Source organism: Carcharhinus amblyrhynchos, chromosome 30, assembly GCF_965287045.1.
Source record: "Carcharhinus amblyrhynchos chromosome 30, sCarAmb.v2.hapA, whole genome shotgun sequence".
NCBI classification, from domain to species: Eukaryota; Metazoa; Chordata; class Chondrichthyes; order Carcharhiniformes; family Carcharhinidae; genus Carcharhinus; species Carcharhinus amblyrhynchos.
Window position 1 is genome coordinate 24490507 of NC_137353.1, and position 16994 is coordinate 24507500.

General features: G+C 42.1%; 1 protein-coding gene across 4 annotated transcripts in view; it reads right to left on the reverse strand.

Annotated features, from left to right (window-relative positions):
* Positions 1-262: 262 nt before the first annotated feature.
* vps13d (vacuolar protein sorting 13 homolog D) overlaps positions 263-16994 on the reverse strand; it is a 261410-nt gene continuing 244678 nt past the window's right edge. For 3 of the 4 annotated variants that reach the window (XM_080215379.1, XM_080215377.1, XM_080215378.1), the window contains 3 exons: positions 10696-10827; positions 4391-4631; positions 264-2315 (listed from right to left, as the gene is read on the reverse strand). In XM_080215379.1, coding sequence (XP_080071505.1) covers positions 2184-2315; positions 4391-4631; positions 10696-10827 — 505 coding nt within the window. In that variant the 3' untranslated portion in view covers positions 264-2183. Of the gene's footprint in view, positions 2316-4390; positions 4632-10695; positions 10828-16994 lie in introns of all 4 variants that reach the window. The other variant, XM_080215376.1, reaches the window with a different exon arrangement.

Sequence of the window (16994 nt, forward strand, 5' to 3'; positions counted from 1 at the left end):
TAATGTGGCCTTTTTGTGTTGTGTCACTCGAAACTAGATTATGACTCCTCCCAAGTTCATGTCAAGTTGTCCAGCTCACAGTGTTAAGTCCTCTACCTGGGCTAGGTTCAGAGATTGATTTTCATCTTAAATTTAATTTTAATGTGATCTCTGTGATTTAAGTCCCAGATGTTAACAAGTACTCCCGGGTCAGTCATAGAGAGCTACAAAATGCCACATATTGTCTAATGTATTGAAATAAAACACATTTATTTTTGTAATAATTCATTTTATTTTATGATAAAAATTCACAAAAAATCAACGATGTTGGTGGAGGTTGGGAAGGCGGCGGAATCAGCTTTTTTGTCATATGTCTCCCACAGGAAACTATAAACCTGTTTCGCCTTAAACTCATGCCCTCCATCTGCCAAATCTGCAAAAACTTGTAAAATAATTTCAAAGGTGATGCCTTAGAAGGAAAGCAGGCATCTAGCAACTACCCACACAGTTCTGCCAGAGTCTACCACAACTTGCTGCACAAGGGACTCCAGCCAGTCTGCTACAGGCAGGCTGGAGTCCCTTGTGCAGCAAGTTGATCAAAGTCTCTCGTGAAGCAGGCTGATTGGTGACTCCCAAACATTGCCAGATTACAGAGGTCCACTGTGCAACACAGTCTACATCTGAACAGGCCAGTGCACCTCTCTCTCCAGTGTGGCCCTGTTTTGTTCACTCTGAAAACACTTGGGATGCTTGCATGTGTGCAGAGTCTTGTCTAATTTTTGCGCGTTCTTCAAATTTATCAAGCAGCCATTAAACTCAACTGCCCAGTTCAAAAACACAGTGTGGTCCACTCTAATACTCAGTCCTCCTCACCAAACCAACTGAATACCATGATGCATAATTCCTGATTCCTTGTGCAATAACGAAAAAATATTAGTGATAGAAATTTGTCCAATACAATTGTGTGTACAGTGCAGAGATAAGGCCCCATTGTATTATAATTGGGCTTTTACAGATAAAGTCTTTCCTTTCTAGAGAGTTCTAACTACCTAACTGTAGTACTACAAATATCACATTGAGTACACGCAGCAACACATGTACACTTTAAGTACACGTACAATAGGTTTCAGTGCAGTTGTGGTTACACAGCTAGTACCCTGTCATGTACTTGCTCTGATTCCCATTAGAATCTTACCACATTCAACAGCTAGTTCTCAACAGGAAACTGCACTGCATTCTGCAAGCAGAGACGCCAATCCACTCCTTACTGCTATATTGTGCTCCTTTGACATAAGGCAGACAGTGAGGAGGAGGGTGCACACAAGTGGCATTAGCTTTACTCCAAATGAAAATACAGAAGAAAGATAGATAGAACTCTTCTTCACATTACATTGCTTCTGGCTCAAATTTATGGCCGTACAAGATAATATCTGCCCTGTTTGACCTAGCCACTTGTCACTCAAAAGGCAGCAATCACCTCACCTTGACTCAGTCTCCCACACGTCATCATAAAAGTGACTTCTTAATACTGCACCATAGAAACAGAACACTTTCTATAGCCATTCTGTAAATATAACATTCCCCCCTCAGCCCACTGTCCTCCTGCATGTGCTAACAATCCTTGCATACAAATTTGCACATACAGTGAATATGACTAAGTCTGATGAGAACCATGGGTTTGAGAAGAGTAGCTAGGAGGCTTGGTGACTCTTTTTTGCATATGCAGATTCCCTGACCACTCGAGGGCTTGTGTTGCCCTGAGTAATCAAGTATGTTTATGCATAGTACTAGTGCAATAAAGAAATCTCTTACATTATGCTGCAGCTGGTACTGAGTGCAGCTTCTGTACACGACAGCTCCTGTGAGATTCTTCAAAGTATTTACATTAAAAGTAATATTACAGGTATGTACAGATTAGTAAAATATAAAGAACTCTCAACTCTTGTCACATTTTTGCTCTGTAAATACAATATATAAAATGTAAAATACAATTTGAACAGTGCCTGCTCCTCAACAGATCCCTGTAATAAGTTGTCCCCAAAACCAAACCATCAGTCCCTCACCTGCTTGTTTCAACGGAGGATTTAAGATGAGGTTCAAAGGAAATGAGTTGACGAGACTTCGGCTCATACACTATCATACACTGGGACCAGTGTTCACTGTTACAGTACTTTGTTGTATGTGACTGTTTACTTGAAAGGCTTCTAGGAGTCCAGCTCCAGGTTTTCTTGGTTCTGGTTGGCTTGTAGCTTGAGTTGCTGCTCATAGTAGAGGCTTTTGGCGTAGTTAATTTCTTGCGAGATCTTAAGTGCGAGCGTCTCTGACTTCACATGGACCTGGAGCCACAAAACACGTGTTTGAGCAAACACCAATCAGGCGAGGAGACACACAGAATACTACTAATTTATGGAAGCTGATCTTTCTCTACACCCTAGCTATGACTGTAACACTACATCCTGCAGTCTCGCGTTTCCTTCTCTATGAATGGCATGTTTTGTCAGTATAGCGCACAAGAAATGATACTTTAATTGCACATTAATACATGTGACAATAATAAATCAAATCAAAATGTTAAAGATTATATTTTTAAAAAATTCATTTGTGGGACCTGGGTGTCGCTGGCTAGGCCAGCATTTATTGCCCATCCCTAGTTACCCTTGAGAAGGTGGTGGTGAGCTACCTTCTTGAATCACTGGTACAACAAAGTGGCTTGTTAGCCCATTTCACAGGGCAGTTGAGAGTTAACCACATTGCTGTGGCTCTGGAGTCACATGTAGGCCAGATCAGGTAAGGACGACAGACTTCTTTTCCCAAAGGACATTAGCGAACCAGATGGGTTTTTCCAACAAGCAATGGTTTCATGGTCATCAGTAAACTATTAATTCCAAATACTTTTTTTTTTACTGAATTCAAATTCTACCATCTGCTGTGGTGGGGGTTGAACCCAGAAGATTTGCTGAGATTAACTAATTAATAGTCTAGCGATAATACCACTAGGCCATCGCCTCCCCTTTATTATTCAAAGATATGAACATTGAGTCAACTGAATGAAGAGAATTCTAATTTATGGTTGATCATTATTTTAGGAACCAGAAACATACTTTGGTGAGCCAATGGCAGGAATGTGGGTTAAATAGACCCATCAAATCATAGAATCCCTACAGTGCAGAAAGAGATCATTTGGCCTACTGAGCCAGCACCGGTAACAACCCTATCCCAGTAACCCCACATATTTAACCTGCTAAGGGGCAACCTAGCATGGCCCATCCACCTAACCTGCACATCTTTGGACTGTGGGAGGAAACCAGAGCACCCAGAGGAAACCCATGCAGACATGGGGGGATTGTGCAAACTTCACACAAGACAGACACCTAAGGCTGGGAATTGAATCCGAGTCGCTGGCGCTGTGAGGCAGCAGTGCTAACCACTGTGCCACCGATGGAGCCTGAACTTAAAACTAAAATCCCAAAGTTACTAAAGCCAGTAGATCTTCTGATTTAGAACCTGGTCATCAATGAAACCATTTCACTATGAATGGCCCTTTCCAAACTTTTATTTCCCCCAAATTTTAACAGTCGGACAGCAACCAAGAAATATATGTGGAAAGGAAATTAATTTGCTTAGATTTTGGTGGGTTAGGTTGCCAGGGGTTGAGAGCTGCAGTTTAGCCAACCCTGGTACTTAAAACACTCCTCAGTCTCCACATTTCCTTCTTTCTTCTCCTCAAGGTGTTGAGGTTCATAACCATAGAATCCCTACAGTGCAGGCAGCAGCCATTCGGCCCATCAAGCCTTCATCAACAACAATGCCACCCAGGCCCTATCCCCTTAACCCCATGTATTTACTCTGCTAAACCTCCTTATCCTAAGGGGCAATCTGGCATCGCCGATCAACCCACGTAGACATGGGGAGAACATGCAAACTCCACATAGACAGTCACCCAAGGTGGGTTTCACTGGTATGACAGCAATTTGATATATTGCTTAATAAGGGGATCAGGAGTTATAGGGAAAAGGCAGGAGAATGGGGATGAGAAAAACAGCAGCATGACTGAATGGTGGAGCAGACTCATTGGGCTGAGTGGCCTAATTCTGCTCCTATGTCTTATGTTACACGAGTGGTCAGGCGTTATGTGTAGAGAGGCTGTCAAAAGGCTTTCAATCTCAGGGGGAAAATCAGAGGTGGGCCCTCTTCTCACCAGATATTTGCACTTCCTAGCACTGGCCATTGCACAGTGATTAGTATGAAGCTTGCCTGATATTTTCTGTGTCCCTAGTTCAGGTCATTAGGAACCAATTGGAGCACCCAGATTGCTGTCCCAACTTAGATTAGACAGTTCAGTACAGACAGTGGAACTGAACCTGTCACCTGCTTTGCCTCACATCTCAGGTGCACAGAGAACAAGACTCACCATTGGCTTGTGATGCGATGGCCCAGGTATGGCCACACCGCTGCTCGAACTTTCGGCTTTCTTTGTCAGCTGTAAGTATGCCCTCCCATGGTCCTTTGTGATGAGGCAGTGGTACAGGTCATCATATTTGACCTCCAGGAAAATGGCATCTCTGTCAATATATTCGCCATGTTTCAGAAAGTAGACTGCCTTCGAGGAGATGAGAACACAGTAACTGTCTATCTGTTCCACAGCAATGAAGCTGGAAAAGGAAAAGTAACACCATTTAGATGGATCCATTTTGAACAACGTAACATTTAAAACATAATTATTTGGATAACTTTAATCAATGGAAAGACAGGGGAGAAGTGTTATTAATAATTAATTCCTCACCAATAAATTAGTGCAAAAGCTGGTGTGGATACAGAGCATCGCTAACTTTGGACAGTGTTTTGTTTCTGTAAAACGGAGGGGAATTTCATTCCTCAATCATAAATATATACTCTGTTGAAAGTGCAGATAGCAAGTGCTGGGCAAATCTATGATCAGGCATTCCCATCAGCTGGCACAGTATGCCTGTCAGATAGAGATTGAGAAGCGAGAGATAGAGATAGAGTGAGAGCGTGTGTTATAAAGGTTTACAGCATGGAAACAGGCCCTTTGGCCCAACTTGTCCATGCCGTCCAGTTTTGGCCTTGTTGTTTATTCTTATTATTCATTTGTGGGACATGGGTGTCGCAGGTTGGCCAGCATTTATTGCCCATCCCTAGTTGCCCTTGGAGGGCAGTTGTGAGTCAACCACATTGCTGTGGGTCTGGAGTCACATGTAAACCAGACTGGGTAAGGATGGCAGGTTTCCTTCTCTAAAGGATATGAGTGAATCTATCCACTAAGTATAGGGGATAGACAAAAATCAACATTTTTCAACCTCTGCTCTTGCACTGCTTTCTTCCTGCGAGTGTGTAATCACCTATGTGCCAACAAGAACCGTCAGGAATTTTACACTGTTTGGTTCCATGCTAAATTTTAAATTCAGGTCTAGTCTAAGAACACTACATGAACTTTCAAAGCAAATTTTGAGAAGCACTTCATTTATCAGTGGAGATTAAACTATTCTGTCTTCCGCTAGATAAATGCAATTTTCCTGCCCCCATTTAAATACATTATTTTTCTTCCTTGACTGTGAAGTGCTTCGAGATGTCTGGCATTCATGAAAAGTGCTAAAAAATGCAAGTCTTTTTTCCAATGCACATGGACCGCACCAGAGTGAGGCAGCAGCTGCCTTGCTGCCTTTCCCTGCCACTTTACAATGAGCTTGCTGTAAGTGACAAGAGCCTCCAGGTTAGAGAGTTAATCACCCAATGTTCATCTATCCGATTCTACATTCCATTGACTTCCCAGTGAAATACACAAATTGGGCAGCAAATTTGATATTTGTTTTACACCATCACCCTAAAGTTAAAATAACCCCAAAAGCCTTTTGTATTTTAAATGTTGCTTTTGTCATAGTTGGTAGTGATTCAGCATGTCCGCTATGACGCTCACTAATTCTTATAGATGCACCACAGAATGCATTCTTTTTGGTTGTATCACAGCTTGGTATGGCTCCTGCTCTGACCAAGACCGCAAAAAACTACGAAGGGTCATGAACGTAGCCCAATCCATCACGCAAACCAGCCTTCCATCCAGTGATTCTGTCTACACTTTCCACTGCCTCAGAAAAGCAGCCAGCATAATCAAGGACCCCACACGCACTGGACATACACTCTTTCACCTTCTTCCATCAGGAAAAAGATACAAAAGTCTGAAAATGCATACCAACAGACTCAAGAACAGCTTCTTCCCTGCTGCCATTGGACTTTTGAATGGACCTACCTTGTATTAAGCTGATCTTTCTCTACAACCTTGCTACGACTGTGACACTACATTCTGCACTCTCTCCTTTCCTTCTCCCCATCTACTCTACGAACGAAATGCTTTGTCTGTATAGCTCGCAAGAAACAATACTTTTTACTATATCCCAATACACGTGACAATAATAGGTCACATCAAATCAGATCATTGTCAACTCTTGTCAGAAGATTGAGGGTGCAAGTACATTACTCAGATATGAGCACAGCAAGCTAGCACTGCAGTTCAACACTGCTGCTTTGTCAGAGGTACCCTCTGGAAGAAATGCAAAACCAAAGTTCACCTGTTTCTTTGGATGGATGTTAACAATTTTATGGCATTATTTGAAAAAGAACTAATTATCTTGGTGTCCTGGTCATCATTCATCTTCCAAACAGCAACACAAAAAGCAGATTAACAGGTTATTCATCTTACTGACGATTCTAAGTTGTTGCTAACGGAGCCTCGTTTGGGTGGTGGGATGTGGGCAGAAAGAGGAAGTGCCCACTTGAGAAAACAATTGCCTCAAAATGACTGTTGCAGTTGACACATCAGATCCACTGTGCTAACAGTGTGGCTGTAAATCACTGTGCATCGAACAAATAAAAAGTACATTGCTGCCACAAACCATAACATGGGCTGTACAAACCTGTCAAATTTTTTTTTGGATGAACTAGATTTTACGCTGAGAAGTGCTCCCTAAAGGGGCGGCATAGTGGCACAGTAGTAGCACTGCTGATTCACAGCAGGGACCTGGGTTTGGTTCCAGCCTTGGGTGACTTTCTATGTGGAGTTTGCACATTCTTCCGCGTCTGCATGGCTTTCCCCTGGGTGCTCCGGTTTCGTCCCACACTCCAAAATTGTGTAGATTAGATGGATTAGACATGCTATACGTGTGGGGTTATGGGGTTAGGGCAGGGGAGAGTGCCTGGTGAGATATTCTGTGAGAGAATCAGTGCAGACTTGATGGTCCAAAATGGCCTCTTCTGTTTGGATTCTACGAAGCTTCTGGGATCATTCCTCCTCCAAAGAACAACACAAAACAACCAAACACTAAATTATGTTATTTTCAGCCAGTAAGGGAATAAAGAGGGAAGTTACAATTCCCTTTGCACCGTGGGCCAAGGAAAATAACAGTGATGATCCCTGCCGTTGATAGACATCCAGTGCTGGAAAGTGTACGTGCATGTGTACATGGCAAATCATAGGTCTGGTCTCAGTGGCGATGCCTGACACCCCTCATTGTCAGAGCTTACACACAAAGAATGGCCACTTGTGTAACGTCCTGGAGTTCTGGCGAAAAATCGAAAGATCGGAAAGCCAATCTGCACAGCATGGAAACTGGCATATTTGGGAATTAAGCGTGTAATCTAATTTGAAAATCTATGAACAGGGGCACCATGGTAATTGGGGGTGGGGGGGGCTGGTTGATAGATTCCAGGGGAGTTGAACCCAGACCCCTAAGGTAGTTCGCGATAGTTTGAAATAAAAACCAAATCCGCATGATGCAATCCTCTAGGTACTGTAGGATTGCCACTGCAAAGCAGAAAGCAATTACCCTGGACTGCCCGGGAAATGAAACACTGGCTGAGATTCCGTGCATCTGGAATCGATTAGGGAGAACAGTGGCTTCACTTTCAAAACCATCTGAAGGCTGGAAGGAGCAACAAAGTTAAAAAAAATCAAGCTTTGAAGTTTTAACTTCTTTACCAACAAAGGATTCAAAGGCTTTGTCCCTAGTTATTACTGTATGTTCAAACAGGGTTAACAGGGAACAAATGTTTACTACGTGACACTGTGCCTGTCAACAAGCCAGGAAACAGGGGAGACATCAGAATTTTATGACAGGCAGCTGGGGACAAAACAAAGTCTATACACATGCACGCTGTGCAAAAAGACTAGCACACTGCGCATGCTAAGATGAAACAGACCCCATCATACAGTGAAGGCTGCGAATGGTGGAATACGTAGGGTACATGGTCACTGTGTATGGGGAGATCACTTGCGTTGCAAGATAAATTGCTAATCAAATATATCTTAATCTCTTTTAAACTGCTGGAGAGAGTTGAGCCTCTGTAAAAGAAGTGTAGCGCCGCAAGTCCATCAGTTTCATTATAGAGTGAGACAGTAGACACTGGACAGGAGTGGGAGCAGAATTCACAAGACTGTGTAAAAGGGAATGGATAAATGTTTGAATTTTTTTAAAGGGTGTGGAAAAAAAGCAGGAGAATGGAATTAAATGGCAAGCTCTTACAGAGTCAGCGCTGCAAAGACGGGTTAAATGGCATCATCTGGTGTTGGTGTTGTATGATCCTATACACAATTCTTGTGCGCCAACTGTAGCTACTCTCATTTACATTAAAATTCCAATTAATCAAACTTTGCCGTGCAACATATCAAATATTTTAGAGATTCACATTGCTCTTTCATAAAAACTGTATTTCCTGCCACAGTCCAGCATAAAAACAAGTGGCTTCACCATCCGTCTCCCCCAAGAACTGCAGCGGAGTTCAATTCAATTCAACCAGCTTTACATTGCAGGAGTAGATGGTTATTAATGTCTAAAACTGCTTGCAGGTAACAATCAGAAGAGGAACCAATCCTATGTGTGTGTGTGCTATACTGCTGATGTCAAAGAATTCCTGAGCTACACGCTGAGACTTGATTTGAGTCTCAACACATTGCCAAAGGTCGAACATACGGATGAGACTTGCTAGGTTCTGCTAACCATCTACAACTGCTGCGGTCAGCAGCAGGTGTTATGGAACTAAGTTAAAGTATATGTCATTACCAAAAATACAGTAGGTTGTACGTGATTAAGACATAAACCCAATCAGTGGGGAGGATAAACCCAATCAGTAGGGGTAATATTCCACTGCGGCATATTACAACCAGTCCGTGTAAGGAACTGACACTGTCACAGCCCTGCCTCTGAATATAAAAGTTGTAGGCGCTGTAAGAAGACGAAGCAAAGAAGTGACACCAGCATGTAATGTTGAAGATTAAATAAAGTTTAGTACGATTATATCACAACTCCGGCTCGGGAGCATTACACACTTCAAGCATTAAAATTCTGATGGATTTGCTTTTCTATTTGCCAAAAATGTTTTGATTTTGGTATTATTCATTTCAGCAAATTCATTTGTAATGTTCAGAGAATTCTTCATCCCCGACAGGTCATGATGGCACTTGTTTTACAAGTTACAACATAACACAGAGATTAGTTTTTTCTTCCCTTTCGAAGATAGTGGCTCTTGCAGTTGATACCTTGTGCAATATCACAGAATCTTTATAGTGCAGGAGGAGGCCATTCGACCCATTGAGTCTGTACAGGTTCTCTGAAAGGGCATCCACCTAGTCCCACTCCCCTTTCCTTTACCTGTAACCTTGACCATTATTTCTTTTCAGATACTAATTCCCTTTTGAATACGGTGATCAAACCTGCCTCCACTATCCTCTCAGGTTTGTTCCAGATTCAAACCACCTTCTGGGTGAAAAATATCTTCCTTGCATCACTTTTACTCTTTTGTCCATTATTTTGCATCTGTGCCCTCTAGTTCTTGATGTACACTTTTGAGGGAATCATTCCTCACTACTTATCCAGTCCATACCCCTCAGGATCTTAAATACCTCTACCAAGAGCCTGTTCAGCTTTCTGTTCTCCAAGGAAAACAGACCCAACCTCTTCAATCTATCCTCGTAGCTATTGTTGTTTATCCCTGGAATCATAAATGGTGTTTCTTCATGTGTGGCCCTAAATACGGAGTGATAGCAGGCTATTTTTATCCTGGATGGCCTCTCAGGCAAGTTCCATTCTATCCTCGCATGGGTTCATTTTCTAGCTGGAATTGCACGCCAGTGATCATGAACACAACCTATTCTTCCCCTCCGAGCTCACGGGTGGTGACACGTATCATAGCAGCCCTGTTCTAACTCAACAAAGGCCAGTAGCTGAACCTGGGATTTTCCAACGCAGATTAGAATCATAAAATCCTACAGCGCAGAAGGAGGCCATTCAGCCCACTGAGTCTGCCCCAACCACAATCCCACCCAGGCCCTATCCCCATAAGTTCTTAGCTAATCCCCCTGACACTAAGAGGCAATTTAACATGGCCAACCCACCTAACCCACAAGCCTAATTGGCTTGTCCGAGTCCCACACAGGCTGTTAGCTTCTAACAGTTAAGGCCATCGTTTTACCACTTTAACTGTTAGGTCGTAGGCAGGGTTATAAAGAAGATGGTGATGTGATGATTAAAATTCCTAAGAATGACTTGCTTCCTGATGGCTTGACAATCATTTTGTACAGACTTGCAATGTTTCGATGCAGTCCCAGATGAACAAACCTAACCTGCTGCCCAAACAGAACAGGAACCAGCATTATTTAAGCACTGGAAGAAATTTGCTCTTGAGCATGCCAAGATGTTAACAACTTACAATTCAGCCTGAATGTTGTCAGTCACTCTGAAAAGCTGCTCCTGCCCTTCAGCCTGTTTCTCAGAGTATCTTGGTAGGAGGCCATGGGGTCCAATGCAACAACGCGGCTTTCGAACTCTCTGGATAAGCATCCTGTTTGAATGTAACAGAAAATATCATTTAGAACACCTATCAGGACAGTATAGATGGCTTGCCATCCAGTTACTAAGTTAGTGATTGAACTACAAATTGAGGGTTAATAGTTCATGCTGAACAAGCCTGAACATGGCCTGCATTAATGCTGCTCTTTATTATGTTCTACAGTACATCTCATTTATGCATGAGTTTTATGTTGCACAGTACAAATGGTCAAACTAAATCATAAAATATGCCACAAAACACTAATGGTTAATCATTTCTGAAGAATTCATATTCAACTTGAAATGTTGACTCTGTTTCTCTCTTCACAGATGCTGCCAGACCTGTTGAGTACTTCCATCACTTTCTGTTTTAAGTTCAGTTCCCAGCATCATAGTATTTTGCTTTTACTATATTGCATTAATGGGGTAATGTTAAACAGAATTCTACTAATGACATCTCAAAAGCACAATTAAATATAGTGAGAAACCAACGGAGGCATCATCCATCAGAAGACACAAAATTAATGGTAGACAATGATGTCAAACCAGAATCCAAGTGTCCTCCACCACAAAGCCTGGGCTAATCCCCAACCCCCTCCTCTACTTTGGCAACCATTTGCAGTCTGACTGGCAAACACAAGCAACAAAGTTGCAAAAAAAAAGTGCCATTTTAAACAGAATTTGTTTTCAACTGCATTTTGGTGGAGGTAAAGGGAAAGAAATGCTGCATTGATGTGCAAGTCAGTTGCACCTCGGAGAATTGCTTGCAAGTCTAACGGAGTTGGCTTCCAAGCTCAACAGGAACTTGGGCATCACATCTGAATGTGAATTCTAACAAAACCTCTACCTTTTTATTCATTAGACTACCATCTACACTGATCTTCAATGGGTTCACAATCCCCCTTTGCAAGTGCCTTTACAAAATATTTATAAAAACTAAGCTTTGCTATCTCTTGCAAATTTTAAACAGGGGTGAAAGGATCAGGCAGGGACGAAGCTAGTCCATTTGCAATTTTTCAAAGCCATCTTGGCCTTTTGGCTAAAATGAAGCGTCAGATTGAACCTGGGAGTGGATGCAATGCCCCATCTTGCCAGCTTAGATCTTGTTTGCGCCTCATGTGGGGACCATGAATTGGATTTGATTTGAATTGGCCGTTTTGGTTGTAATTCAGGTACCAAAAGATACACGAAAAAAATTTCCTTCTTGCACCTTATTTTCTTTGGTGCTTTTTATAGCTCTCAGTCCAGTAAATGCCTACTCTTCCTTGCTACACAGCTTTTAATTGTTTCATCTACTTCCCTTTGCCACTTTCACCAGTGTTTGTTAAGCCAATCCCAGTCCTAATCTTCTGAGTAAAAACAAAATTCCCAACTTCTCCACCAAAACTTCTGCTTTTGGTGAACTGGAAGGAAAATCACTGCAGAAGCTAAATGAGAATGAAACAGAGGATAGGTGAAAAATAATAGAAACACAAACTGAGACAGAGGAAATCTGTAATAAAGTTAATCAAATGCAGTGTTACAGACTTTAACCCCCTCTCCTTTCCTTCTCTATGAACAGTATGTTTTGTCTGTACATGCACAAGAAACAATACTTTTCACTGTATACTAGTACGTGACAATAATAAATCAAATCAAAGAACAAGAAAAAATACAAACATATCTAAAAGAAAGGTTGAAGCAAATATTAAACGATGGAGAGGAAAAAATAGCAATCAACAGAATCAAAATTTCAGTAATCTATCCATACCAATAATCATAAATTTGAAATAAGACTTTGATGAATATCTAAGTGAGGAAGAAAAGTGAAATGATTTGGGAAAGATGACTTATGGATAATTACAGTTTACAATTTCTTTATACAGGTATGGAAATCTGCCCTCATTGTGAGGGTCACACTCCAACTGCCATTCATATTCTCCTTTACATGCAGTCTCTGGAGTAAGGAGTCATAATATGGCTTGCAGATAAAAGTTTTACACATTTGCCCTGCCTAGCTGGGTTAGGAATTGTGAATTGCCAGACCAACCATTTTAGATGCTTTATTTTAGCCACATAGCCCAGATAATTTGAGGCTCTGCCCCTGCCTGACCAGTTCAGAGATTACAGGATCAGGTATAGAGGTTAATTCTTGCAGACATTATATGAAAGAAAACAGGTGCTCATTGAGGAGAAACTCAAAAGCCTGTGTATTTTCCAAATCTGTGTTGCACCCTGACAACTTGGAAATTCTGAGAGTATTAGCTGGAAAGCTAGGAGGAAAAGTGCAGTCAAACACCTCTGTTACAACTTAAGAGTGAAGGGAGTTCATACTCTTAAGTCTGACAGCCACAGCTGTGGGCTGGAACAGAAGCAGCTGGACAGATATGTTGAAAGACTGATGTGAAAGAAGAACAAATGCCTTATTGATTTTCTGAAAGCATGAACACTGCAGAGTTTTGTACACTGAACACACAGGGCTCAGTGAATAGCTAGTGCTCCCCTGGGTGAGCAGTGAGACTGTTTCAACCCACAGCCAAGGTGGTGTGTGCAAGTCTCTAAGGCAGGTGCACGCTAAGTATCTTTAACTCGGCACATATGAAGGCAGCATGGAGAGTGGACTGAGTGCTCGAACCAAGGCATTAACCCACACAGCAAGTGCAACATCATGGTCAGCATAGTGCCTCAACTCTACATGTCATTGAGAGCATTTGACAAGTGACCGTTCCTGGCACCAGTTAATAAGAGCTCATTTGTTATGGGCAAAACTGTACACAGAACAGCTTCTCAGGTAATAATCGCACATAGAATCCACACAGTGCTGAGGAGGCCATTTGGCCCATCCAACAACCATCCCACCCAGACCTTATTCCTGCAATCCCACGTATTTACCCTGTTACTCTCCCTGACACTAAGGTCAATTCAGCATGGCCTATTCACCTAACCTGCACATCTTTGGACTGTGGGAAGAAAGCAGAGCACCACAGAGAGAATGTGCAAACTTCCACTGACAGTGACCCAGGGCTGGAATTGAATCCAGGTCTTTGGCGCTGTGAGGCAGCAGCGCTAATGGCTGTACCACTGTGCCAACTCATGTACCATTACTGATTTTAGAAAATAAACACAAGGGCACAAAAATACATTGAATCAAATCAGATTGATGGGCCCAGAGTCAATGAATGATCATTTTCTGAAGGATCTGCTTCATAAACCATTCAATCCGAAAACAGAAGTGTCCAAGTATCAGCCTTGGCTCAGGATATCACTCTTATCCAGGAATTCAAAGATGCCTATTCCAGAGACATTATGCAACCTAGGCTGACACTGCAGCTCAGTACTGAGGGAGTGCTGCATTTCCAAAAGCTCTGCCTTTCAGATGGGATATTTAAGTGAGATCCCATCTGCCCTCTCAGGTGGATATAAAACATCTCACTTGGTGTTTTTTTTTAAAGAAGAGTTCACCAGTATCCTGGCCAGTTTTTATCTCCCAACCAACATCGTATAAAACAGATTATTTGGTCAACTCATGGCATGCAAATAGCTGCTGCATTTGTCTATCTTACAAAAGTGATAACACTTGAGATTGGCTGAGATGTGCTCAAGGACATTGCGTAAGATGCTGAATAAGAGTTAGTTCTTACTTCGTCTTTCTTTTAATATGTCATCCTCGGAATACATTTGACTGCTGGGTCCTGGAAATTTGGTCACTATAGTTCAGACCCTCAGTAATAGCTGTGTTTTTGTTTATTTGCTAGTTTGGCCCATTTGCAATACCGTTGCCTCATTGATAAATACTTCCTAAATCAAAATATCAAATTCTGAGAGTGGTGCAAGGTTTTGCACCCAAACCTTGTGGTGTGCTCAGCATCCAAGCAAAATATCTTTGACACAGTGGTTAGCACTGCTGTCTCATAGTGCCAAAGGACCCTGGTTCGATTCTGGTCTTGGGTTGCTGTCTGTATGAACTTTGCACATTCTCCCCGTGTCTGCGTGGGTTTCCTCCGGATGCTCCAGTTTCAAAGAACAAAGAAAAGTACAGCACAGGCCCTTTGGTCCTCCAAGCCTGTACCGACCACGATTAAAAAAACCTTCTGTATCCCTCTATTCCCTCCCTTCATGTACCCATCCAGTTGCCTTTTAAATGTTGCTAATATGTCTGCTTCCTCCACTTCCGCTGGCAGTGCATTCCAGGCACCATCCACACTCTGCGAAAAACTTCCCAGCACATCCATATCAATAAATCAATGGGGACAATCATTTGTATACATCGGAATTACTGATACTAACGTTAGTTTGATGTAGGATTTATCTGTGATACTTGGTGGCTTTTTAGGATCCTTCAGATCCTCTTTCCACACCCCCTATAATATTTCTATAACCTTTGTCTTCTTCTATAACCAGGGCTACTAGGCCCTGAAATAAAGCTCTCTGGAAACCTGTTTCATATGTCCATTATCCAGCAAGAAAATCTGTTTTTTTGTGTCTGTATGGGTTTCGTCCGGATGCTCCGGTTTCGAAGAACAAAGAAAAGTACAGCACAGGGCCAGGCCCTTTGGCCCTCCAAGCCTGTAATGACCATGAAAAACCTTCTGCCCTTACTTATCCCTCTCTTCCCTATATGTCTGTTTCCTCCACCTCCTCTGGCAGTGCATTCCAGGCACCCACCACACAGTGTGAAAAACTTCCCTGCACATCTCCCTTAAACTGTCTCCCTCTCACCTTAAACCTGTGCTCCCTTGAAATTGACTCATCCACCTTGTCTGTGCCTCATAATTTTGTAGATCTCTATCACGGGTCTCTCCTCAGCCTCCATCTTTCCAGTGAAAACAATCCTAGTTTATTCAACCTTTCCTCATAGCCTACACACTTTTGAGACCAGGTAACATCCTGATGAACCTTCTTTGCACTCTCTCCAAAGCTTGCATGTCCTTCTGGTAGTGTGGTGACCAGAATTGCATGCAATACTGCAAATGTGGCCTAACCAAGGTTTTATATAGCTGCAACATGATTTCTCAACTTTGTACTAAATGTCCTGGCTGTGAAAGCAAACATGCCATATGGCTTCTTAATCACGTTGGCCACCCATGTTGGTACTTTTAGGGAACTGTGCACTTGCACGCCCAGCTCCTTCTGTATGTTAATGTTCCCAAGGGTTCTGCCATTTATGATATAATTCACATCTAAATTTGATCCTCCAAAATGCATCACATTTCCTCCCACGCTCCAGAGAGGTACGGGTTAGGCTGATTGATCATGCCAATTACCTCTTTGTATTGGGGGATTAGCAAGGTAAATATGTAGGGTTATAGGGATAGGGCCTGGGTGGGATTGTCATTGGGGCAGGCTCGATGGGCTGAATGGCCTCCTTCTGCACTGTAGGGATTCTATGATTCTAAGTGCTTTTATTTTAAAGACCTGCATTCCAATTCCTCAGCTTTTGTTCTCCGTGAAAACATTTGTAAGCATTTCTTCATAATATGATCTATGAATTGGTACGGAAGGGTTTGTGGGCCATCCATCAACCCCAAGGGTGAACGGATGAGGCATAAAACCGAGGAAAAAATTTTATTACTTAAACTGGAACAAATTATTTATGAGTTACTTGTAGCTTCAGGACCGGTGGTAGGAGGGATGAAGTTCAAAGTGAAGAAAAGTTGCTAGCTTTTCGACAGAGACAAGTTTTTTTTTGTTTACTTTATTCCAATCAAGTCAAATTAAAGTATTTATTGGCCGATTCGATGTTTCAACATCAACAACTCTGAACGAGACGTGAACAATTTCAACTAATGCTGAGCTGATCAATCACTGGCTTTGAAATTACATCATGTGAATATTATTCGCTGGAATGAAGCTGCTGTGCTTGTTATTTTAATAGAGGCGTTAACCTATTTAAATAACAGCCCTGTTAACTTGCAGACAACAGAATTTCATAGAAGAGCGTGGAGTATTTGCATGCATATTCAAATGAAAGGGTCAGACAAAGGTCAAAAGTATTGCGGATTGCAGAAGTGGTAGCAGCTTAGTACAGTGTGAGACAGAGCACTGGACAAGAATCAACGAGAGGTGGGATCTCTCAAAAATTCTGTTCTGCATCAATAATTATTTTCATGTAGAAATTATTTCATTTCTCACTGTGACAATGAGATATTAAGAAGCAAATTTCCTAATTGCTCTCAGTTAAAAACAGTGCCTCAGATGGGA